At 33.5% G+C, this 26,932-nt stretch overlaps 1 protein-coding gene across 13 annotated transcripts in view; it reads left to right on the top strand.

Moving 5' to 3' along the window:
* Positions 1 to 26,932, top strand: part of CCDC88A (coiled-coil and HOOK domain protein 88A) — a 139,706-nt gene that overhangs the window by 16,256 nt on the left and 96,518 nt on the right. For all 13 annotated transcript variants that reach the window (XM_077915436.1, XM_077915435.1, XM_077915438.1 and 10 more), the window contains exons 3-4: positions 14,846 to 14,954; positions 25,058 to 25,127. In XM_077915436.1, the coding sequence (XP_077771562.1) occupies positions 14,846 to 14,954; positions 25,058 to 25,127 (179 nt within the window). The remainder of the gene's footprint in view (positions 1 to 14,845; positions 14,955 to 25,057; positions 25,128 to 26,932) is intronic.

Below are 26,932 nucleotides of genomic sequence, written 5' to 3'. Positions count from 1 at the left end.
GTCTATTAATAATTCCTTATCTCCCTAATTGTGTACCTCTCTTTTACCTTGGGTTTTCAGCTCATCACATATTTTCCAGTACAGTACTTGGTTTGTTTGTATGGCTATTTTTTTCTCTTCTATTTTACTACTATTTTTTTTATTGTATTCCTTTTTCCTTTTTTTTTTTTTTTTTTTAGATTTTATTTATTTATTTGAGATTGAGCGAGTGAGTGAGAGAGCACAGCTAGGTGAGTGGCAGAGGGAGAAGCAGACTCCCCGCTGAGCAGGGAGCCCCTCACAGGGCTGGATCCCAGGACTCCAGGATCATGACCTGAGCTGAAAGCAGATGCTTAACCTCCTGAGCCACCCAGATGCCCCTTTATTGTATTTCTTCTTTCATTTCTGTCTTTAGTAGTGCTTTTTTATCAGGTATCTTTTTCTCCCCCTTTAATTGGTGGGCTTATAATGGAGTTTGTTTGTGATGCCTTTGAAGCACTTTTATGGTACACTGAAAAGGTCAAATTAAACCAATATTGTGGTAATTTTATTCTGTTCCTGACTGAATTCTTAGGGTAATTCTGAGTGGGGATTTTTTTTTTTTTAATATTAGAGAAACTGATGATGCAAAAAGATTTTCTTACTGAATTTTAAAACTTCTTATTTAATATAAGTTTCAATGACTGTTACCTCTCACTGATGATTAATAAAATGGGCTATTGAAATTATCCTAGGAGGGTTAATGGACTTAAGGTTAAGAATCCTTTCTTTAGGGGCACCTGGGTGGCTCAGTCAGTTAAGCATCCATCTACAAGTCAGGTCATGATCCCAGGCTCCCTGGATCTAGCCCAGCATTGGACTCCCTCTCCTGCTCCCCTTGCTTGTGCTCTCTTTCTCTGTGTCAGATAAATAAATAAAATCTTAAAAAAAAAAAACGCTTTCTCTATTGAATTGCTAGGATGTGTGAGTAAAAGCTGTACTAGTCAAGTCTGTCACTGATCAAGTAAAATACCTAATTATGTATCAGCTCAGTTTGAGATTTCTTGAGTCTCTAGAACTGACTGGATTTGGAGCAAATACTACCCCAAAGTACTGACTAAAACAAATTTAAACAAACCTCTCTGACTCTATGATAAGGTTTAAGGACAATGGATGAATGTTCTAACATGGATCAGTGATGCTCATTGGTGCTATAAACTTTGTTTTCGTTACTGGCCGTGTGGTAACTTTTACCATATAAAAGAGGGTTCGCTTACTTTATGAAGGCACTGATTAGCCATAATACTAAATCCTCAGATCTCCATACCAAGAAGAGGAACTGATTTGCCTAATACAGTGGATCTCAACGGCAGACCTAACAGACTCCTGCCAGTCTGCCAGACCAAAATTATTTTTACAATACTATTAAGATGTCATTTGCCTTTTTTTGCCTGTGTTGCAAAAGCACCAATGGTGCAAAAGCAAAGATGGGTAATAGTGCTGACACCTTAGCATGAATCAAGGAGTGGTACCAAATTGTTCTATAATCATGTATTCTTCTCACACTGTGTACTTAGAATTAAAAGGAAGTCTAGTTTCACTTTAAAATGTTCTTGGTGTAGCAGTAAAAGTTTTTGTATTGACTCTTGACCTTGTGTGTATTGTTTTTAATATTCTATAGGACAAAAATGGGAAGTATGCATAAAATACTTCTGTTACATAATAAAATATGATTATCTCAAGGAAGAGTTCTTACAAATTTTTCATGAGTTGCAAGCTGAACAAGTCTCTATTTTGTGGAACACTTTATTTGAAAAAATGATTAACAGACAAACTGGTTATTCAGACTTGAGTATTGGGCAGACATTTTTTCAAAAATGAACAAAGTAAGCCTACCATTTCAAGGAAGACTATTGTGTTGTCTTGATAAAACCTGAATTACAGAAAACAAGAGCTTGATAGCTTCTTGATATTTAAAGACAATTTTGATGAGATTGGGGTGATATTGATTAATGTGATTTTTTATACTGAATAATAAAATGTGTAGTGTTTGGAAAATCTTTATAACTCAGTGAACAAATATTTTCAAAATGACCAGTTATGATAAGAAACCGTGTATATATAAATCATGTATTCAACATTCCAGATACACCAATGGATTTTAATATATAACAGTAAAAAGAGTTCACTGATAGAGTTTCAGAATTTATAGTGCAACCAATCTTTAAGAAAGTACCACTCTACAGAAGTTTGATAGTATCAAAGAAGAATATTAATTATCTGAGAGGGCTGTTAAAATACTCTACATATTTGTGGGAGGTTAATTTTCTTCAGTTACTTTGAACAAAATAGTATGTCACAACACATCGAATGCAGAATCAGTTTTAAGAATTCACATGTTTTCTATTAAGCTAAACATTAAAGAGATTTACAAAGTTGTAAAAGAATGTCATTCCCACTAAAATTTTTTCTATGTTTGGAAAATATATTTATTTATCATAAAAATGCTCTCTATATTAACATTCAAGGAGTTTGGGTTTTTTTAGATTAATTATTTGCTGGTTCTTAATTTTAATTTCTAACATAGATATACATAGGTATACTTCATTTAAATAAAAGCTCTTTAGAGTCCTCAGTAATGTTTAAAAGTGGAAAGAAAGTGGTTCTCAAACTGAAAAGTTGGAAAGCTGCTAGCTTAATATATGAAGGGCCCATGTGGCTCATTATAAGAAGTAAAAGATAGCTAGATACTCAGTCATTTTATCCAATTCAGATAAAAACAAAGTTAAATATCATATAGTATTGGATTTTTATTATTTCTGTGTCCATCTGCAACTTTTCTATTTAAAGCATTAGTTCTGGGGATCCCTGGGTGGCGCAGCGGTTTAGTGCCTGCCTTTGGCCCAGGGCGCGATCCTGGAGTCCCGGGATCGAATCCCACGTCGGGCTCCCGGTGCATGGAGCCTGCTTCTCCCTCTGCCTGTGTCTCTGCCTCTCTCTCTCTCTCTCTCTCTCTCTCTCTCTGTGACTATCATAAATAAATAAAAATTAAAAAAAATAAAGCATTAGTTCTTTTTGTTAAATCAGTGAGTGTAATGCTGTCCTCTTAGCTTAGTCATGGGTTAATTAGTAAATGTCATACATATTTTTCAACTTTTGAAGAGATAACTTAATGTATCTTAAATTATGAGAAAGTACAGGAAGGAGGGTTGTGTGGAGATGTCCATGTGGTAATTATATGTTACATACCTCTCCAAAAATGACTGTTCAGTCTTTGTAAAGATCAAATTAGTTAAAAAAAAAAGAAAAAAAACCAAATTAGTTAATATATATGAAAATATCCTATATATAAATAGACATATACAAAATTATATTAATACTAGGTTTTATTCTTTGCCATCATGTGCAGTGATTGATGTGAGAAGGTAGAGAAATTAAGGTGAACGGATTCTTTTTAATTTTTAAAAAGATTTTTAAAAGATTTTTATTTATTTGAGAGAGAGCATGCGAGAGAGATCACAAGCAGGGGGCTGGTGGAGAGGGAGAAGCAGATTCCCCACTGAGCAGGGAGCCCAAATGTAGAACTCAATTCCAGGACCCTGGTATCATAACCTGAGCTGAAGGCAGACGCCTAACCAACTGAGCCACCTGGATACTTTTTTAAAAACCACTTATTTCACTGATAAACTCAAGGCTGGGTTACCTTGCTACTTGGATAACACTATATGGTGATTATGCTTTACTTAATTATTTTTCACGAAGCAATCATTCTGATATATGCACATTTGAAGTTAGATGAGCAAATACTTATTTCAGATGTTTCATAGTGACATGCAAATGTTATGTAGTTATATGTTACATTATAAAATATCTCAAAAATTAAAATAATCTCCATTACAACTAGTTTTAAATTAGAATGGCATGATAAAAAACATGAGCACATGTAGTTGTTAAGCACCAACACTAAACAGATGGTCCAGGAGGATACATAACAGGCTTGCAGTCTGGGTAGAAGAGCATAAAGCCATTAAAACTATCAGATTTCTGTTTCTCATAGACATTAGTCAATGAATAAGTAAAGACATAATCCTTGGTTATACATGGACCAAATCTTAGAATGTTAGTGTCGCAGAATTGCTTATTTTCTTTTCATCTTTTACCTAATTTAAAAATTACTGTATACAATAGTAGATAATACTATTGCCTGCTTATTGAAATTAATGCATCTTGTCATAAGTAGGTCATTTATAAATGTGAAATTGCTTGAGGCCCTCTTTTACTGCCATGTTGCATTTAAGTTCTGGCTGGACAGATTTGAACTATATTGCTAGGCTATTTGCCTCTAAAGCATTTCTCAATTTTCATCTTATAAAAGGATATGGTTGATCTGAGATTATGTTGGCTTGGAAATAGCTATGTATGATTAGAAAGTTACTTGCTCACGTATCATATGTGTCTCATTCAGAAGCTCATCTTTTATTTTAGCAAAGGGTCTTTCCAAAGAGAAATTCTTTTAAAAAAGTATGCTTTCAAAAAGAGTTTAATCAAAACTGCATTAATCGACCCTATATTATGGATTAATCTTTGTTTAGTATTTTAAGTATTAAACATGAAGGAAAAACAGTATTTAGAATATTTAATGGACTATAATTTCTTTTTAGAGAATTCTGGATTCATATTATACCCCAATTTATTTAAATTACTGTACTGTGACTTTTATTGTATAAAAAAATGATCCTTAAAATACATGCAGGAATGTAGTATTTTCTGTTTTTTACATAGAATGCATACCTTTTACAGAAGAAATTTTTTAGATTGTTTTATTATGTTTATTCATAGTCTGACAAATATGATTCTGAATCTCTTGCACTGAATCCTACATGTATAGCCTCTTTAAATGTGCTTCAGTGAAGTAACAACAGGATATAATTATTTATCGTTTTTCCTAGAAGTAAATAAAATGGACAGGCTTCACAAAATGATTTTTTTTTTTTGCGTGTCTTACTCTCTTTAAAAAATGCTTTATGTGTTTAAAAGAATTAATTAATACTAAAAGGTTCATAGTGGGGGTGCCTGGGTGACTCAGTCAGTTAAGCATCTGCCTTTGGCTGTAGTTGTGATCTCAGGGTCCTGTGTCTTCTAGCTCCTGTGTCTTCTAGCTCCCTGCTCAGTGGGGAGTCTGCTTCTCCCTATCCCTCTGCCCTTATCCCCCATTAGTGTGTGCGGCCCATGTTCTCTTTCTCTCAAATAAATAAAATCTTTAAAAAGAAAAATAAATAAATAAAGGTTCATAGTGAAAAATGTAATCCCTGCTCTTAACTTAACTCTCAGTTCTGTTTCCTAGAGTAAAAATTCAACTTTTTAAAAGCAGTTTCTAATGTTGTTAAGTCCTATTTATAGTGGTACCATGCCCACCCTTGTATTTCTTGATTTATCTCTTTGAGAGACATTGTCTGTGGGCTTCTGAATAATGGTAGATGAAGGTTTAGCTTTTTTTTTTTTTAATGGCCATCTCTATATCTTCTTTCCTTCTAATATATTTATTACAAATTTAGTTAAATCAATATTCATATTAGTATAACTGATGTTTTCTGCAGAGCCTACATTTTTCTTTGGGGAAAAAACCCTATTTTTTCTGAAGTTACTAATTTTCGTGATGTACATAATTTTCAGTAAGTCTCTCCTTCAGTAATCAGCTATCTTTTATCAGAGAGTGGAGATTAGGACTTTTCAGACAGTTTCACCTGAAGGTAGTCCATCCTTCTCACATGAAGAGATTGCATTCTTGGGGTGAAAGGGCCTGTTCCCTATGATCCTAACATATGTCATTATGACCCTAACTTAAATTAGGCATGAATCAAATGAGAAACCCAAGCTTTGTAATTGAAAGTTTATTGTTCTCTAGGTCCATGCCTAGAGTGTTTATTAGCAGTTATCCTGGTCTCCCAAATCCAGAAAGTTTATGGATAGGCTGTGATGGATTAGTGATGTATTATTCAGATTCTAAACAAGAACCTTTCAGTTCTGTTTTCATATTAAAATAACTTTCAATAGGTACAGTGTGGATTAGAAACTGGAACTGGGTACCTAGTATCAGCTGTTCTACCAAAGAACTTCGCTATTAGATTTCCAAATGAGTCTAGATTATAGAAATCCCCTCAAAATCCATGTACTTGGAGCAAAGATTTGTAAACATAAAGCACTATAGTTTTATGAAAAGATGCAGGAAACATTCATTCCCCTATCTTTAATAATCTGTGTTAAGTGTGAGGTTAATTTTAAGTGTTGAAGTACTTTTCTGTGTAGTTTTTGAAATACTTTCTCTAGCTTTTGTAAGTTGCATTTTTTAGTTTTTCTCAGATTGCTAAAATAATCCATCTGATATCCTTAGTGTATAAAAACTAAACTGTTCTCTTTTATATTCAGGGTTGTCTTAATTGTTTCAAGGAATCTTTCTCAAAGGCTGAAAAACTTAATATCAAACCTATAAATAAAATTGTCTTTACAAAAAATTCTTAAAAGATTTTAAGAAAACCAAAATTCTAAATTCTTAAAATTTGCTAATTCTTAGAAGAGCTTTATGCAAAGGAGGCCAGAGGCTTTTCTGGCAACTGAATACATTTTGAAATACCATGTGAAGAATGTTGGGCATAAAAATTTTAAAAAGAACCTTAAAACTTTATTTATATTTATTTATTTATTTATTTATTTATTTATTTATTTATTTTAGAACCTTAAAACTTTAAAAAGATATATCAACTTAAAGAACACAGAGAAACTTGGTAGCAACTGTTAGGGACAAAGGTAATATTTACATTATAAAATTTGTTGAAGTGAGAATTAAATCACTTGTGTCTATGAGAATATCACACATCCATTTCAAAGTATAACCCAAATTATATATTGTCCTGCAATGATGGACTTGCACTATAAATTTGTACAGATTTTTAGTTTATATATACTTACTATTTCTTTTTTTAAAAAAGATTTTATCTATTCATTTGAGAGAGAGAGAGAGAGAGCACGAGCCTAGGGGTAGGGCAGAGGAGAGGGAGAAGCAGACTCCTTGTTGAGTGGGGAGCCCCGTGTAGGCCTTGATCCCAGGGCCCTGAGATCACAACCTGAACCAAAGGCAGATGCTTAACCATCTGAGCCACCCAGGCACCCCAATTTCTATATACTTTAAGTAGTAATATTGAAATTATTTGTAAATATTTGTTGTCAGAATTAAATGTCTGGGTTTATTAAAATATCAAAGTGTTTTTTAGGTCTCTTATCAGTGTACGAATAGGAGGCAGTCACAGGTGACTATATAAGGGGATTCAAATATAGAGGAAGGAAAATAAAAATTAAAATATAGAAGAAGGCTAGAGAGACATTTACTGAATCTCTATGATTGTAGGTGAAATTTACATAATTGTTGGTTACCTAACATTTTTGTTACTGCTGTTGTTCTTGCTCTCCTGTCCCAATTACAATTATCTGTATACTCTTCTCCACATTGATAGATTAACTAAACTAAGCTCTTATATGTTACATACTGTGGCCACAGTAGGTACTCAATAAGTGTTTAACTTACTAAGTGTATAAGAATTGTTTATATAAAACAACATTTTCTTTTCAGCATTCTGAGTTTTTAACTGTGATTTTCTGACCATGCTGCTGTTTGTCTTTGTTCGCTATCACATATAATCTGATTTCTGCAATACAGTCTCCTTGTTTTTGTAAGTAGCTAGTTCTGGTTGGTGCTTTACTTCGGAGGCCCACTTTTCCAGTTATACTCATTTGCCTTGGGCTATTCTTAATTCTCTTGCACTAAGGATAAATCAGTCACAGGTCAGATTTGGCCGGTCTTACTACTATTCTTCCTTGTTCTATAGATCTCAAATTGTAGGTTAGGACTCTGTTATTTCAGCTGATCTTTGGGATACGAACCTTTGTGGGGAGTATCTATTCTGGGCTGCCAAATGAGTTGTTAGCTTGGAGAATGTCATCTCATTACTCTTATTAGGAAACAACCATTTTTGAAACACTATGCTTAGTCTCAGATTGTATATTATTTTTATTTACTCAAATAACGTTGTTAGGACATATGCTACTTTTTAGGGATAATAATGTGAATAATAGGGGTGCCCGGGTGGCTCAGTGGTTGGGTGTCTGCCTTTGGCCCACAGCGTGATCCCAGAGTCCTGGGATCGAGTCCCACTTCGGGCTCCCTGCGTGGAGCCAGCTTCTCCCTCTGCCTGTGTCTTTGCCTCTCTCTCTGTGTCTTTCATGATTAAATAAATGAATAAAATCTTTAAAAAGAATGTGAATAATATATGGTTTCTGCTGTCAAGGTACTTATAGTCAAGTGAGAAAATGAGAGGCGTAAAGGTATTTAAGTACTAGAAGGCCTATGATAGAGTATGTACCAAAAAAAGAGAATGGTTGTTTACACTATTTACTCAGTCTAGGATTGTGAGGACAACTCACTATTAGAAGATATAATAATGTAGCTGACTACATTAACATAATTAAAGAAGAAGAATCAGATGGAAATAGATGTAGAAAAACAAGTACAATTCAGCACCCATTCAGATACTGAGTAAAGAGTAGAAGGGAACTTTAACCCGAAGGAAGGTATATATAGGAAAATTACAGCAAACGTTATACGTTAATGGTGAAACATTAAAATCTGTTTTACTAAATTTGAGGAGATAAGGAGATAAGGCTCTTACCTTCATTATATGTTGATTCAGTAAGTAAAGAAATAGAAATTAAGTGTCAGATGGGAGAAGAGGAAATAACTGTTATTTGCTGATGCTAAAAAAATGTTTTATACTAGAAAGCCCAAGAAAATGAACTGAATAAACTAAACTTTGAAAGGTGGTTAATCAGAAGTGTAATATATAAAAGCTGCAGTTTTCCTATTATTTTTATTATTTTTAAAGATTTTATTTATTTTTTCATGAGAGACACATAGAGAAAGAGACAGAGGCAGGGACACAGGCAGAGGGAAAAGCAGGCTCCATGCAGGGAGCCCAACATGGGACTCGATCCCAGGACTCCAGGATCATGCTCTGGGCCAAAGGCAGGCGCTAAACCATTGAGCCACCCCAGGATCCCCCAGTTTTTCCTACTATATACTAGCAATGACCAAATACGCAATATAGTAGAAAAAATCATTTCACAAACAAAAGCCTAATAAGAAAAAAAAAAACTTACTTAAGTGTGTATGAGATCTGTGTGGGAATATTTTAACAATTTTACTGATGTAAATGTCAGTGTTTTCAAATTATTATTGTTAATAAGATCCTAATAATTCTTGACAAGGTTTTTCCTAGAACCTTTTAAATATCCTAAAATTCAGAGAAAAGAGCAGCATATATGACTAATCAGGACAATTTAGAAAACAAAAGAGAGGGGCTTGCTTTAATAGAATCAAGATAATAAAACTAGGGATATTGGAAAGGTTTTTAAGACAGAAATAGACAAATGGGCTAAGGGAACACAACAGACTCCACAAGTAGGCTCATACTTATATGGGAATCTAATATATCATAGAGATCAGTAGGAAATAAACTCTTTAGTAATTGGTGTTGGGATAATTGATTATCAGTATTGAAAAAACTACAAATTATATTCAAAACAACCTCCAAAGGCACCAACAGACAACCTATGAGAATAGGAAAATTTAGTAAGGTTTCTAAAGGTAAAACCAATACACAAAAATTGATAGCATTCATATATCAGTAATAACTATTAGCACATATATTTTAAAAGTATTACATTCTAACAGCAAAAATGAGGAGGTACTTAAGCACATAGTAATAAAAATTCTTCTTAGAGAAAATTATAAATTGGTTTTGAAGAACTCAATGATGGATCTGACTCCAAAAGCACAGGACAAAAGCAAAATTAGACAAAGGGGATTGCATTAAACTAAAAACTTATGCAAAATACAAGAAACAATCAACAAAATGAAAAGGCAATCTACACTAGTTATCAAAAATAATTATAATAATAGACTATGATCCATTGAATATTACAGGGAATCATTAGTATGTATTGATATAAATAAATTGATGATCAGATTATTGACATAATTACAAAGTATGTCTTCACAAAAAACTTAATAATTACAAAAGAAAAATAATTATCATGGAGAAAACTGGCAGTTACCAGTTTAATCAAGTGATAAAAGAGAATGTTATCAGTAATGAGACAAATTGAAATCATGCACCATCTCTTAGGATACGTTGAGAAAAGCCACATCTTTTCTGTGTTTTTGCTTTCAAATATATATAACCTGAACTTAATTATGAATCAGACACAGTCTAATGAGGTAAACCCAATTGAAGGACATTCTATGAATAACTGGCTTTAACCTTTTAAAGTGCCTAGGTCATGAAATTCAAGGAAAGACAGAAACTCTTCCAAGCTGAAAGAAACTAAAGATGGAAGTTCAGACTACTGAATGAGAAGTGTGATTCTGAATTAGATCTTTTTCATAGAAAGGATACACCCATTCATTATTTGGAAATAACAAACTTGGATGAATTCTAAAGATGGGATGATAGCAAGATATTAATTTCCTGATTTTGACAATTATACATGTTTTTAGAAAATAAACACTAAAATACTTGGAGATTGTTGAATGTTGGGTCAGCAACTTATTTTCAAGAGGTTTGGGAAAAAGACTACTTGGCCACACAACTTTTCTGTAAGTTTGATACTGCCCCATAAATTACTTAGACTCCATTCTTTTCAGGTTTTAAATTTTTTTCCTCTGCTTTGGATTTTTTTTTATTCCTGTCTACTATTAAGAACATGCAATGTGGGACACCTGGTAGCTCAGTGATTAATCGTCTGCCTTTGGCCCAGAGCATGATCCTGGAGACCCAGGATCGAGTCCCACATCGGGCTCCCTGGGTGGAGCCTGGTTCTCCCTCTGCCCATGTCTCTGCTTTTCTCTCTGTGTCTCATGAATAAATAAATAAAATCTTAAAAAAAAAAAAAGAACATGCAGTGAATTTATCATTTCAGATAGGTATTTTTTAGCTTTAGAAGTTTCATTTGGGATTTTTCTTTAAGTTTCCATTTCTCTCCACATAATGTTTGTGTTTTCTTTTTTAAGTCCTTTTACAGTTGACCCTTGAATAACACAGGTTTGAACTGCGTGGGTCCACATATACACAGATGTTTTTAATAAATACAGTACAGTACTATAAATGTATTTTATAATTTTCTTAATTTTTTTCTCGAGTTTGTTATAAGGATACAGTATATGTACATATACAAAATATATGTCAGTTGACTGCTTATGTTATTGACAAGGTTCTGAGAAACAGGCTATTAGTAGTTAAGTTTGGGGGAAAATCAAAACTTTTATGTGGATTTTTGGCTGTGCAAGGGGTCAGCACCTCTAATTCCACTTCATCTAAGGGTCTTCTGCATTTATAATGGTTTTTTAAAAATCCTTGTCTTCTCTGTGTATAATCTCTTCTATTTCTGGGTCTGTTTCTATTGACTGTTTTTCTTTCCTGGTCATGAGTCACTTATTTTCCTTCTTTGCATGTCTAGTAATTTTTTTTATTGTATAGTACACATTTTGGTTATTACATTGTGGAGTGTCTAGATCCCTCCTCCTTTAAGAAGTGATGAATTTTGTTTTGGCATGTTGTCAAGTTGCTTGTAATTAGCTTGATCTTTTCAAGGCTTATTTTTATAAGCTTTGTTGGGAAGGTTCTGGAATAGTTTTTACTCAACTGCTCTATTATTCTTACTTCTAAGATATTTTTCTGAGGTCTCTCTGCTAAATGCTCTGGGTGTTTATCAAGGTCTCTTTTACTCCAGCCAGTCAGAACTCGAATTTCTCTATTTTGTGAGCTTTGGTTGTTATTTAGCTTACAGCATTCCTGTAGTTATCCTCTACTCAGCCTTGTGGATTTAGGGTACACATGCACAACTTAGTATTTAGCCAAAATCTTAAGGGCATATATTTGGAGCTCTCTTATATGTTAGGATAGTTCTCTTGTCTCTGTATTCTTTTCTGAAAATTTTAGTTACTTCAGTTTCCTTGAACTCTAAGTTTTGGGTCCTTAGGTTCAGTGAGACTTGGGCTATCCCTCCCAATACCTCATTCTGGAAAGTGCCTCACTGCTTCACTAAAGAGAATCTTGCTAGTATTGCATACCTGCTGTCCAAAGTCTGAAACAATTATTTCATTTTCTGTCCAGTTTTCTAGCTGTTTATAGCAAGAAGGCAAGTTTGGTACTAGCTGTTCCATCCTATTTGATATTTCAGCTTACTTTGGTTGTATTATTTTCTCATCTAATGTTGTGAGCAATCTCACTGTACATGGTTCAACTGATCTGTTGTTGGGGATTGATTGTGTTAGTTTGGTCACATGACAAAAGATCAAAATGTTGGGAGTGTTGCCAAGAGAATACTTGAGGTAAAACGATAATTCTCAGTGAAACAATAATTCTCAGAGTATGGTTTGAGGATCCTCTCAGGGGTGCCAAAGGATCTTTCTACTTCAAAGTACATATCTGAGTAAGGCTAAATTTCCTTCATGTACATGAACCAATATACCACAAACAATAGATAGATGAATTCAGAAATAAAGTCAGGCAACCCTGTTTTTCAAGTTTAAATTAGAAATTAAAGAGATGTGTCAAAATAGTGCTATTCTTCTCACTAACTTTTTTGCTTTGATATGTTTAAGCATGTAATTTATTATTTTAAAAATAAGTTAACAACTAAATCCCTGTGAAGCCTTCTCGGTATTAATTTCTATTACAGAAAATATAGCCCGCAAAAACAAAAGTTGTTTGGAGCCTAAAAGTTTGAGAATTATTAAAATAAAGCACCAATAAAGTCTAATCTGTCTGGGGAAGGAACTGAAGGTGTTAGGAGTGTAATGAACTGGGTAAAAAAGGGAAGGATTAAGAAATGAGAGATTCGGGAACCCTGGGTGGCGCAGCAGTTTAGCGCCTGCCTTTGGCCCAGGGCGCGATCCTGGAGACCCGGGATCGAATCCCATGTCGGGCTCCCGGTGCATGGAGCCTGCTTCTCCCTCTGCCTCTCTCTCTCTCTCTCTCTCTCTCTCTCTCTGTGACTATCATAAATAAATAAAAAAATTAAAAAAAAAAAAAAAGAAATGAGAGATTCTATTCACTTCCTCTTTTGTATAGTTATCAATTTCTTTACTTTTCTGCATTCTTGTGTGTAGGTATGGCAGTTAAAGTTATAATCATAGGACAGTACTCTGTCCCAACAACTGCATAGGTTCCTGCTTTATGATATGTGTTCAGCCCTTGCATAGGAAATCCTGATTTAATGTCTACTGTTTCAACTGAAACAGCAGATTAAGAAACAGACATTTGTTAATTGCTCTTTCTCTAGCCTGGCCTCTTTGCCCTAATGAGGAGCTAGCTCATACCTGCTTGTGTTCTAGCATCAACTTCCCTTCTGTTCTAGTGTCACCACTTGTACTTGAATTTCCTATTCTTCTTAAAACGAACAAGTTAAAAAAAAAAAAAAGAACATTGTTTGTCTCTGTCTTGCTTATTATCAAATGCCTTCAATGTCCATTTGTATGTTGCAAATGGCAGGATTTCCTTTCTCAAGGCTGAATAATAATTCTAATATATACATATAAGGTGTGTGTATCTCACATCTTCTTTGTGCATTTATCTGTTGATGGACAGTTATGTTGTTTCCCTGTATTGGCTATTATAAATAATACTGCAGTGAACATGCAGATATCTTTTCAAGATTCGATTTTCATTTCCTTTGGCTTATATATTGAAAAATGGGGTTGCTTGCTAAATCATACAGTAGTTCTATTTTTAATTTTTTGATGAACCTCCACAGTGGATGCAACAATTTATATTCTTAACAACAGTGCACAAAGAGTTCCCTATTCTCCAGATCCTTGTTAACAATTGTTATATCTTATGTTTTTGAGGTAGCTCTTTTAACAGATGTAAAGTGGTACTTCATTATGCTTTTGATTTGTGTTTTTTTGATTAATTATATTGAGTACCTTTTCATGTACTTATTGGCCATTTGTAGGTCTTTTTTAGAAAAATGTCTGTTCAGTTTCTCTACCCATTTTAAAATCAGACTGTTTGCTGTTGAGGTTTTTTTAAAAAATATACTTTGGATATTAACCTCTTATCAGTTATATGATTTGCAGATATTTTCTCCTATTTCATAGGCTGCCTTTTCATTTTGTTGATGGTTTCCTTTGTTGTGCAGAAGCTTTTTAGTTTTATGTAGTCACACCTCTTTATTTTTGTTTGTATTGCCTTTGCTTTTGGTGTTAATTGAATTTCTCATTCTAAACCATGGTCTATTTTTCCTCCGTTTCTGCTACCTCAGAATCATTCAACCATTTGTTTTCATTGAATCTAAAGTTTACGCAAGATTAAAGATTAAACCTGTGTCATAACTACATTGTTTAATTTTTTCAGGACAGTGCCTGCTCAAATATTCAGTGAGGAGATACAGCATTTCTTGGTTATTAGTTCATATTTTATATTCTTGACTTAAATAGATTTATTTTGGGTGATGGAAATACATATATTTAAGGGAAAGAAGAGGTTAGTCATCCCAGGAAGATGGAGAAACAAATTGAGAATGAAGGACAATATCTGACTTACGCTTCAAATTTCTTTTACCATTGCCTTAGAAATATCAAATGCATTTATATTAATTAAAAACACAGAACACATGTCAAAAAAACCTGTCCTTTTGGATCATCTCTTAATACATATAGATATATAATTTTTTTAAAGAAAAAATTCATTCTGTGGTTATTTTCAGTCATCTGTAGGATAATAGGTATATTACGATATAATTTTAGACTAAAGCATCTGTTCTTAATTTCTTACAGTAATCCTAAATCGGAGAGTCAGAGAGTAAATAAAAAAGTCAACAATGATGCCTCACTTAGAATTCATAATCTTTCCATTTTGGTGAGACAGATAAAATTTTATTACCAGGTAAGTGGTCCTTTTTTTTATTTAGTATTTTAATAAATGCTTGTGTAATCACATTTTTGTGTAATAACAAAAGGTGAGTATCATTCACCTAACATATACTAAATGCTTATTACCTGCCAGATACTGGTTTATTTGCTGAAGATAGAGCAGTATTGACATAATTTATTACTTATGCAGTATTAAAGATACAAATAAGCACTTCATAATTATCTAATTTTAAAAATAATTATTGTATTTTATAAATTTTTAAAACCAGTTCCTAGTTTCTGAGAGCTTCAATACTGCAACACTTTAAGCTACTTGAATTATGCCTTTGAAAAGTGTATTTTTATTGTCCTTTTTAAAACTAAAATTGGATCATATTTCAGAGTTTAAATATGATCATTCTTCAGGCTATTGTATAATATACCTTTAAGAATTGCTGTAAGCTACATCACACAAATTTTGGTATGTTGTATTTTTAAAAATACTTATTTTTATGCATTTTCTCATTTTATTGTGGTTTCTTATTCTACTTTAGAAGCATGTCTTTAGATTTCTGAACTTATTTTTCAAGAATGTTCTTTGTTTTTTTGATTAAAGAATATAGTTTCTATGATACTGATTCTTTGACATTTGTTAATAGTTACTTGGCTTGTCCCATTATGTTGTTAGTTTTTATTAAAATTTCTTGTAAATTTCAGAAAGATAGGTACTGTCCAGTTCTTTGAGTGCAGGGTCAGAGCAAGCTTGTTTGTTAATTGCGTTTTTCAGCCTTTTATGGCCTGTTCAATTTTGTCTCTCGATCTGTCAGTTATTGAGAAAGATAAGTTGGAGTCTCCCATTATGATGATAGATTTGTCAAGTTTGCCTTTATCCACTTGAAAGCTATGTGATTGAATGCAAATGAGTTAAATTTTTGAATTATTATGGAGAATTATACTGTTTGCAAGTAATTGTTCCCACGTATTTTTTTTCTACTGATTTAAATGTTTTCCATCCTCTGTTTTTTTAAAGGCTACTCTCTATACATTCCATTTTTACCCTAGCAAAGGCCAAAATTAATATCTTTAATCTTTTATGAAATAGTGCTATTGATGAAGTTTTGGAGTATAGGTGAGGTCTGGAGCCAACGACCAAGAAGGAATTCTTGACACGTCTTTGGTGCAAAATGGTGGTTTTATTAAACGACAGAATCTATGGGCAGGAAGACTTGCTGCCCCAGGCCTGTGAGGGGTGGCTGATTATATACCTGGGAGTTGGAAGGGGTTTGGGGATAGTGTACTCTCTAAGGAATTTTGGAAGCAAGATTTCCAAGACCTTGAGTGGACTAGCTATTATTGGGAAAAGGTCACTTATTATAGACTAATAAAACCGAAGTCATGAGACCCTTCAGATGTATATCAGTGGACCATGTGCTTGGGGGATGATTGCCAACATGTATCTTGGGGGGTAGAGATAAAGGACATTTCTAAAGGAATTTTTATATGTTAAAGTAGACTTACAGGATCCTGGGGATCAGGCTAAGATTGCCTTCTGCCCTTAGCAAAGTAGGAACATTGAGGCAGTTGAGTCTGTAGAGGAATGTCACTCTCCCTGTTTCAAGGACTTGTCAATGTACTTTGTCCTCAGCTAGTCTTCTGTTCCCTCATCACTGTGATCTTAGAATATTTTAACTCCAGTCATTCCAATGATGACTTTTAAGCTGTTCTTGTCTTGTATTTTAGTTCTTTTTTTAAAAAAAACCATAGATTAGATATGGTAAATACTGTTAAATAAATAGAATCAATATCCTTTTAGATCAAGCTATGTGTTTTCCTTTTTTTTTTTTATTCCCTCTCATGGGATTTTCTTTTTTATATCAGAACTGTCTCTGGTATTATTTTCTTACTGAAATATACCCTTTAAATGTTTATTTAGAGAGGACTTATTAATGATGAAGTTTCTCAATGTTTATTTGTCTGAGAATGCCTTTATTTTACCCTTGTTCCTGAAAGATAGTTTTATTGGGTATGCAGATCTTTGTTAACAATTACTTTTCTCTCAGTGTTTTACAGATTTTATTCTTCTATCTCAGGATTCCTTTTTGTTCTGGAGAAAGCTATCAGTCTAATTTTTGTTCTTAGGTTAAACTATCTTTTTTCTCTGTTGTCTGCTAATATTCTCTTCTAAACTCTCTTTCCTGTTAGTCTCATATCCTTTTTTGCCTCTCATATGTGTCAGATCTTCTGTTTAACCCACTGTTTAACTTTTGACTCAGTAATTCTTTCTTTCCTTTGGAGAAGTTCTGTTTAATTCTTTTTCTCTTTGCTTTTCTATTTTGTTTATTAATCATGCTTTTATTTCTTCAGAAATTAAATTTTTTTTCTATTTTAGATTTTATGCCTGATAATTCCAAAATCTGAAGTCAGATCTGTGGGTATCTGAATATACCTTTTGTTTTCAGCTTGCTATTTCTCATGGTAGTGGTGGCAGCAGTGGCAGTAAGGTGTGGGTGTATATTAATTGTGACTTTGTTTTGAGTGGGAGGGAATTTATTTGTGAGAATACTTTTGTGTCTGGGCCAAGGATATATTGCTCCAGAGAGGATTTGTTTCATTTGTGCAACTAGCCCAGAACCACTTTAATTTATTTTAAGTAGCACTATAATATTTAGAAGCAATACTTGTATACGATAGAAAACTAGAAAAAATTGAGAAAATGCAAACATAATTTCAGTGCCTAGAGATTACCACTATTAGCATCTGAATGTATGTATTTCTGGAAGCCTTTTTCTGCATTTGTGTATATGCAAATTATGTGTTTATGTGTTTGCATTTTTTTTTTAAAGCTAGTACTACATTATTGCAAATCGTTAGGGAAATAACCCTCCTCAGCCTCTACCAAAGGCCAAGAAAAACAGCTTTCTTGTCTTCCTTTGAATGGTTCAGTTTTTTTTCCTGTTTTGTCTTTTAACTGAGGATTATATTTTTATTTATTTAATTTATTTAATTTTTTTTTAAGATTTTATTTATTTATTCATGAAAGAGAGAGAGAGAGGCAGACATAGGCAGAGGGAGAAGCAGGCTCCATGCAGGGAGCCCGATGTGGGACTCGATCCCGGGACTCCAGGATCACGCCATGGGCTGAACCCAGGGATTGATTGATTGATTATTTGTTTGTTTGTTTATTGTTCAGTCATTTGAAGAGAATTTTTAAAAACTTTACAGCATTGGACGCTTGGGTGGCTCAGCGGTTTAGCGCCACCTTCAGCCCAAGGCGTGATCCTGGAGACCCGAGATCAAGTCCCACATCGGGCTCCCTGCATGGAGCCTGCTTCTCCCTCTGCCTGTGTCTCTGGCTCTCTCTATGTGTCTCTCATGAATAAATAAATAAAATATATATAAAAAAAAAACCTTTACAGCACTTTTGGATTCCTTCCTTCCTTTCTAATATCTAGTACTCCTTGTTGCCAGAAGTAAGTCTATGCTAGGTTTTTTTTTTTTTTTAATTAATTTATTTATTTATGATAGACATAGAGAAAGAGAGAGGCAGAGACAAAGGAGGAGGGAGAAGCAGGCTCCATGCCAGGAGCCTGACATGGGACTCGATCCTGGGACTCCAGGATTGCGCCCTGGGCCAAAGGCAGGCATCAAACCGCTGAGCCACCCAGGGATCCCCCTGTGCTAGGTTTTTAATAAACTTTTTGTATTACTTGCCAATATTCCAGCTGTCATTTTCCTCAAGTTGACTTGAATAAATAAGACATCTATTTGTTTTTTAATATTGTTTCATATCAGTATTTTTAGATTTGAAACAAGTAAATTAAGTGATACAGTGACTTATTTTGACAGTCATCAATTTCATTCTTGTTAAAACCAGGCCAGATTTTTAATTTTATATTATCTTTAGGGAGATGGAAGTTTGCCTTGAAAATTTCAGTGAGATTCCTTGGAAGGCAAAGGAATTTCTGCATCAGAATTTTTTTTTAAAGATTTATTTATTTATTTATTCATGATAGAGAGAGAGAGGCAGAGACACAGGAGGAGGAAGAAGCAGGCTCCATGCTGGGAGCCCGATGCGGGACTCGATCCCAGGACTCCAGGATCGTGCCCTGGGCCAAAGGCAGGCGCTAAACCGCTGAGCCACCCAGGGATCCCCCTGCATCAGAATCTTAAGTCAGTTGTCAGTGCAACTTAATTCTGTATTGTATACTATTGCTTTTGGGGTTTTATAAAACAGTTATATTGAAATCTAGTTCATGTACTATACAGTTAACCCATTTAAAATGTCCAGTTCAATGGTTTTCAGTACATTTAGAGTGTTGTACATCAGTCAACCAATTTTAGAATAATTTTGTCACTCCAAAAAGAACCCTGTGTCTATAAGCAGTTACTCCTATTTTCTCTATCCTGCGCGCACACATACCACCACCACAATTCCACTACCCCAGTGTTAGGCAACTGCAAAAACCTATTTTTGCCCCTAAAGATTTGCCTATTCTGGGAATTTCATAAAAATGGAATTATATACTACTGGTCTTTTGTTACTGACTTCTTTTACCTAGCAGAATGATTTCAAGGTTTATTCATGTTGTGATATGTAGTAGTATTTCTTTTTTATTCAGCTTCTGTTGTCTTTTTGTCTTCCTCCTGCCTAAAGCCAGGTGTTGAAATTACCTTTTATTAATCATGTTAATGTAATGATATCATCATCAAGAAATTTGGGGAAGAGCAAATTGTGAAATCCATCAGTTCAACAGTTTAGATAAATGGTTCTTAATGAAGGGTGCTTTTATCCCCTCAGCAACATTTGTCAGTGATTAGAGACCTTTTTGGTTGTCACACAAAGGAATACTACTGCTATTTGGTGGGTAGAAGCCAGGAATGCAGCTAACTATCCTGTGATCCACAGCACGGTTTCCTAAAACTAAGAATTATCCAGCCTAAAATGTTAATAGTGTCAAATTTGAGAAGTCCAAATATTTATAATGCCAAGTGATTTTATTATTAACATTTTGACTTGTCTTGAATTGTCACCATTTTTTCAGACACATCTGTAAATATTTCATTAACATTTGCTGGGTGACCAGTTATATATACCCTTTTGTTTTTATTAATCCGAGTTTGAATATAATGGACTAATTAGGGCTAGAAGTGATAGACTGTTTCAGGTACATATAAAACACAAAACATTCTGAAGGTTGAAATTCTTGTATCATTCCCCTGTGTTTTTCCTTTAGAATCAGTTTATTAAACCATTTATGCCATCAACCCAGTGTTTTGTATCCTTAGATAAGATGTTTCTAAGACACTTTTAAAGTATCTTCAGGAATAGACCAGCTGCCTTATTTACATAATTAATTGATTTACTAAATTTTTTCCCTCATGTATGTAACCAAGACACACATGGCCTGTTTAATATAAGACAGATTTCTAAGTTAAAGTCTCCATCAGTGCAGTTCTTGTCACCTGTTAAGTTACCTACCTTTTTTATTCCCTCTGCCTGCCACTTCCCCTGCTTGTGCTCTCCTTCTCTATCAAATAAATAAATGAAGTCTTAAAAAAAATAATAAGCTGAATCATTCGAGGCTCAGAAATAAAAGAACACTTTACTATTAAAATTTTTAAATTTATTAGGAAACTTTTGCATGGTTGATGTCATAAGTATAAAAAACAAAATGGTCTGGTACCATTAATCTAGTTGCCAGAAAAAGCTGGTAGTTTTTAAGGTTTTGTTTAGCCTCTGTTATAACAAGCAATATTTGGACTATTAACAAAACTTAGGAGCCAAGGAAACGAGACCTTTGTTTTATACGACACATACTTTATATTTCATCACGTTTTTGACACTTTGGTCAGATGCTCTTTTTAATGCCATTCATTTCCTTTTTTTTTCTGTAAACTATTAAAATACAGTAAAATAAATCTTAATTTCTTTCTTTTCTTTTTCTTTTTCTTTCTTTCTTTCTTTCTTTCTTTCTTTCTTTCTTTCTTTCTTTCTTTCTTCTTTCTTTCTTTCTTCCTTTCTTTCTTTCTTTCTTTCTTTCTTTCTTTCTTTCTTTCTTTCTTTCTTCAGAAAGGGAGGGTGGGCTGAAGGAAAGGGGGAGAGAGAATCTTGAGCAGACTCCATGCCCAACACAGAGCCCCATGTGGGGCTCAATCTCATAACTCTGAGATCATGACCTGATCCGAAATCAAGAGTTGGACACTTAACCACTGAGCCACCCAGGTGCCCCTTAATGTTTTTCACTAATAACACAGATAAAAGGACAAATACAAATACTATGATAAATATAATTGTTTGAATTTTTAAAATAGATTGGAAGAGACTCTTATATTTTAGAAATCTTTGAAACTTATATTTAGTACTGTAATAATGTGCATTTTGCTCAGCGTGTGTGTGACTCAGAAAAGGAAGATGAGCCCAGCCCTTTGCTAGAAGTGTTGTTTAACTACTTACTATGAATGTAGTTTATGGATAACTTATAGGAAGAAGGAGAAGCCTAGTTTAAGTTATCTTTAAAGAATAACTAAATACTGTCTGTGACTGGCAGAAATGTGTGAAATAGTCTTTCTTACAGTGCTTTAAGCAACTGAACTTTAATTCACAGAAACTTGTATATCAGGAAAAAAACCCTTTTTAGATGGTCAACTAAAAATAATAAACCATTTTTTATAGAAAAGTTGTAGGTCAAAAAAAGTAATGGGAATAAAACTACTTGTATCTATCAGAGCACTTTTCAATTAACATAATTTCTGCCAGTTGTTTTCTGTTTTGTCTTTTTCTTTTTTAAATATTGCTGTTCTCCAGATCGTTCTAGATGGTTTTCATATGAGGATAGAATTTCTCCCTGTTCTGTGAAAATTTGCTTAAATGGTCCTGAAAATTCTCAAATTCTTTGTATTTGAATACTTGAATACCTTCTTATCTCTACCTCCAGTAATCCTTTTCATTCCCTGCTTTGTTATTTTTATCCTTAGCGCTTACTATCAAAACCATTTTACTTATTTTCTGTTTACTCTACTAAAATGTACATTCCACAAGAGCACAGATTTTTGTTTGTTCATTACTGTATTTCCAATGTCTACTACAGTGTCTGGCAGATAATAAACACAGAAAATAGTTGTTGAATAAGTAACTGCCCTGATTTCCTCATAACTTTCTCAGCTCTTCAGTTGTATTGCTAAAATTCCTTCTCCATACTCCTTTTTAATATTTTTTAATCACGTTTCTAACAAAGTAAAGTATCTTCACTAGTTCATATACATGTGTGTTATCATCCGTAACCCTTCAATTAATTTATTCCTCCTACTTAAAATCATATTTATCCTGGGCTCATTTGTGTATCATTTTTCCATTGCATTAGCACCTTAATGATGAGCACCTTTAGAACTAAGTGAAGTCTGGAAAGTCTAGGGTATATAATAGAGCTTTAACAGTAGCAGTCAGGTGTTTTTAGCCTCTGATATCTTTTATGTGTCCTCTCTGTTTTTCAATGTTACTTGTAAGATTAGAATAGGGAAATAGGAATTTCTACAAAAATGTAGCTATAATCCTCTGAAGAACTTATAGAACCAGATAGAGGTTTTAGAATAATTTGAGTTTTAAAAAATTTGTATAGTTTTTACCTGACTTACCTAATATTAGTACTTTCAGAAATAACAAAATTAGTATTTGAAAGTAAAGTAAAAGTAGAGTAGAAAAGTAGACTTTCTCACATTAACTAATATTTTATAATGTTTATCAGTTTAAAAACTTTATACTTTTATTTCCTACCTTTCCCAACAAAAGTCACATACATGGTAAGTCATGGAACTTTCATTTAAGCCTAGGCTTTTGGACTCTACTCCATCAGAGTATGCTATGCTGGGTATAAGATTCTACTATACTAAAGTACATTTTTAGATACATGGAAATAAGTTTGAATTTAGCAGTTTCCTGTAGAAGTTGTGTCACCCAAATATAATAGAATTTCATACTGTTAAAAGTGAAACACATGAGCTCATTGATGATACCATATGGTGAAAGAATCTTTGAGGTTGCTTTCATCTTTGTAAAGAGACTGGATTAGTATGAGGAATGGGGTAACAGAATAGAGAGAGAATGGGGAGCCAACTGAGGAAGAGGCTACAAGGGATGAGCTAGTACCATATATATTGAATATTACTGTTTGGCTGGACAGCTTTGTTATAACAGTGTACCAACATAGAATGTTATATGGCAAATCAATATAATAAATTGCCTTGAAAAGTTGATATTTTCTAGTATGATTTATCAGTTTTCACTCATGTTATCCCAAAATAAGAGGTGTAAAATGAGAATTAATCCTTTCTTGAAGTTGAAATAAAGCTTTTTTCTAATAATTGGGGAGCTCTTTAAATTCAATGCCTCTTTTTATGATACTGAATTTGAGTATTCTTTGTTCTGACTTAAACTGTCTCCACTAAATGGAAGAGACAAAATAGTGATTACTTTTATTATTTTATTACTTTTACTTTATTTTATCTCTTATTTATGATTTCTTTTACATATGTTCAAAACAGTCCTGATAATTCTGCTTCAAGTCAAGGAAACTAAAAATTAGAAGAATTAGAAATTTATTCCTTTAAGTCCATTGCTGTTACCTACTTAGCTCATAGCATGTTACATCTAGAGGTAACTTGCTTTGAACTGGAAAATTCATTTATTAAATAACCAGATTCGGCCTCAGTCTTTGGAGTAAGTGATTTTAGCAGTTTTTGATGCTTATTCTTAATATTGTTAATTATTTATCTAACCAGGTACACATACAGAGTATATGCTTTTTCTTTAAATATATGCATGTTTTTGGTAATAGTTTTTTAAAGGCATAGTAAATATAACACTGAAGAAAATGCTTTGAAAAATTCTTATATATGTCTACAAAGAATTACAGATAAAAGGTTAATTCTAATGAGCCTCTAGTACATGTCACATACTGGCTATGGGAAAATGTTTATTTGGATCTAGAATTACACATCTGAAAGGACAATACAAGTTAACTTTTCATGGTATTTGCTCCTTCATCATAATATCAAGTAAAGAGTGATTCAGAGAGAATGAAGTACTTTTAAAAACTTATTCCTTGGTAACTAGTTATGTTTGAATATGTAGCGGAAGCCAAATTGTAAGGACATTCACAGTTATTTCTATAATCTTGCCAAGATTCAGTAATATCCCAGGGCACCTATCAGTCCTATAGCCTGATTCATCCCAGGTCCTTTGTAGCATGTCACTATTAGTAATGACAGATGCATTGTCTCCCTTCATTTCCTCAACAAGGGGGTAGAATAAATGGAAGATGCACAGTTGATTTTTACCTAAAATGAGTAATTTGAAAGCATTCAATTCTTTCTGAATCATCCTGTACTATCAGAATGTGAGTATATTCTTATCACTGAAAGTTTGACAAAAATCAAAGTAAACCTCTATTATAGATAGAGAAATAATGATTTACTGAGGAAGAGCTCACTTGCATGAAATGATCGTAAGATGCATTTTTAATGAAGTATTAATTCCCTTAAAGAGAAGTAACAAAAGATCAAAAAAAGTACACACACTTGATCTTTTATTGAGGAATGTTGTTTAAATATCTAACACCTAAAACTTACATTTCCAAATAAATACTGGACCTGTTCCACTTGGACACTTATTTTGTAGGTGGTATTTTTTTTTGAATATTTTACTTACTTATTTGAGAAAGAGTGAGTGAGAGAGAGAATGAGCAGGGGCAGAGGGAGAGGGAGAAGCAGACTCCTTGCTTAGTAGGGAGCCCCACAGGGCTCTCTATCCCAGGACCCTAGGATCCTGACCTGAGCCAAGGTTGATGCTTAACTGACAGAGCTACCCAGGTACCCCTATTTTGAAGGTATTAGATATGTTATTAAGCCTACCTGACATTATAATTTTTGTTACTTAATTCATTAACTTAAAGTTACAAAAAGTTTCAGACACTTCAGTGTCTTTTGAACAACTTGGATAACTTCTTTCACCTTTTTAAAAGCTTTTTAATGGAAGTATAGCATATCTGCTATAGAGAAGGGCACAAATCATAAGTTATAGCTATTTGATAATTATCTAGTCAGCATTACCCATATAACAATCTTTGGGGTGTCTTTTTACAGGAGACTTTGCAGCAGTTGATCATGATGTCATTGCCAAATGTCTTAATCATTGGTAAAAATCCTTTTTCTGGTAAGTATTAAACTAATGTGATAGTAGCCTTAACTTTGTGTAATACTGTAATGCTGATCAAGATCTTATTTAAATGAACACAGTAGGTTTTTCATGACTCTAGGGAAAGTCAGAGGTGATACTCCATTTTGTAGAGAGAAAATAAACTCAGAATATTTATAATATGTAGATGGGATTAAGTACATTTTATGTTAAGTTCAGTGTTTTTTCAGCTCTGCCAAATTGTTACTTTTCTGTAATGATTTTTAGTGTCTCATCATAAACAAGTATAGAAGATAATGTGGGTACAAGATTCAGGGAACATAACCTTAGGAAAGAAGTGATTTTGAAGTAATTTCTAGGTTTATATTCATACATCTGCTATTTTTCATTGCTAGAGCAGTTCAAATCTAAGATTTTACTCATTGATGTTATCATTTATATTAAACTACTTCTAAATGGAAAGATGAGAAACAGCTTTTTTCGATCATTTAAATTATTTTCTTCAGAAATTTCTGCCTTTTGCCAGCTTTTAAATGTGACCTATTCAGAGTTTTAATTTTTAAACAATTGGAGAAATTAGTAGCTACTAACCAGTTCAACAGTGGACTTACTCTTTTAGGCTACCCATAACCCAAATCCAAGTGTATCTTCTCTAAACCCCACCCCCCATTCTCATTCAAAACAAACAAAAATAAACACTAAAATCAAACAACTGTTTTTCCTGAGGAAATTACCACTTAGATGAGGTGAATTAGGAGTTTAGATAGTCTTTAGAGGTATTCTGGGATATTTGATTTTACAAAGTAAAAAATGAAAAAAAAATTTTGTGTATAAAATGGAATTTTCAATTTCACATGCATTTAGTAATTACCTGCCAAATTATAGAGACCAGGAATATAAAGAAAATGGCCTGTACTCTGGAAGATCTTGTGCTTTGGTGAGAGATGCAGAGATGCCTGGGAAATTATGTAATAATTAATACAAAATAGAGCTATATAAAAGTACTAAGGCATATAAAATACACAGCCATCATTTATAAGGTTGGCAGGTTAGTGAGGGTTGGAGACCATTGGTAGGTAGTTTGGCCAGAGAAGACTACACCACAGTGTTAGTGAGCTGTACCTAGGATTGTGATTAGTAAGGCATTCACTAGAGGGATGAATATAGGAAAGAAAGAGAGTGACAGAAGTGAAGGCAGAGGAGTGCGGATGTACATATATTTGGGAAAGGTGATTAGCGTGTCTAAGAAAGTAGGTTGTTTCCTGGAGTATAGAGGGAGATGTTTGAAAAGAAGTTTAGGACTTGTCATAGACAAATTGCCCTGATGGTGAAATTCTGGACCAAAGAAGTGATTTTTTTTATTTTTGTCCCCTATATGTTTTGAGAAGATCTGAATTATTGAGTATTGTTTGACAGCAAATGTACTCTCCAGGTCTATTATAAATCATTAACTGTATCCAGCTTATTACATACATTCATTTTACCATCCTTGCTGTAACATTTAATTAAGCTTTTGATCCTCATGAGTATACACAGTGGAAACCCATTTAAATTTTATAGGTAGATAAATCATGAGATAGGTGTTTTAGAAAGAAAATGTTAGTAGGCCTAAATGAAACCAGACCTATTAGGAACCACTGGCCTGAATTTGTGACATGTCTCTATATCAGCAGTTCTTCATTTGGCATGTTGTAATCATTTATGGAAAACTAGTGCATTTATAGTTAGCATACTTTATTGTATAGAGTTTTGAAGCCCGTTTTGTCTATACTGCAGCCCTTCAAAATGAACATCCTTGCCCATTTCTTCTGCTATTACCACAT

The sequence above is a fragment of the Canis aureus genome, chromosome 11 (assembly GCF_053574225.1).
Source record: "Canis aureus isolate CA01 chromosome 11, VMU_Caureus_v.1.0, whole genome shotgun sequence".
In the NCBI taxonomy this organism is placed as follows: Eukaryota; Metazoa; Chordata; class Mammalia; order Carnivora; family Canidae; genus Canis; species Canis aureus.
The sequence above is the reverse complement of the archived record's forward strand: the minus strand, read 5'-3'. Positions and strand labels throughout refer to the sequence as shown.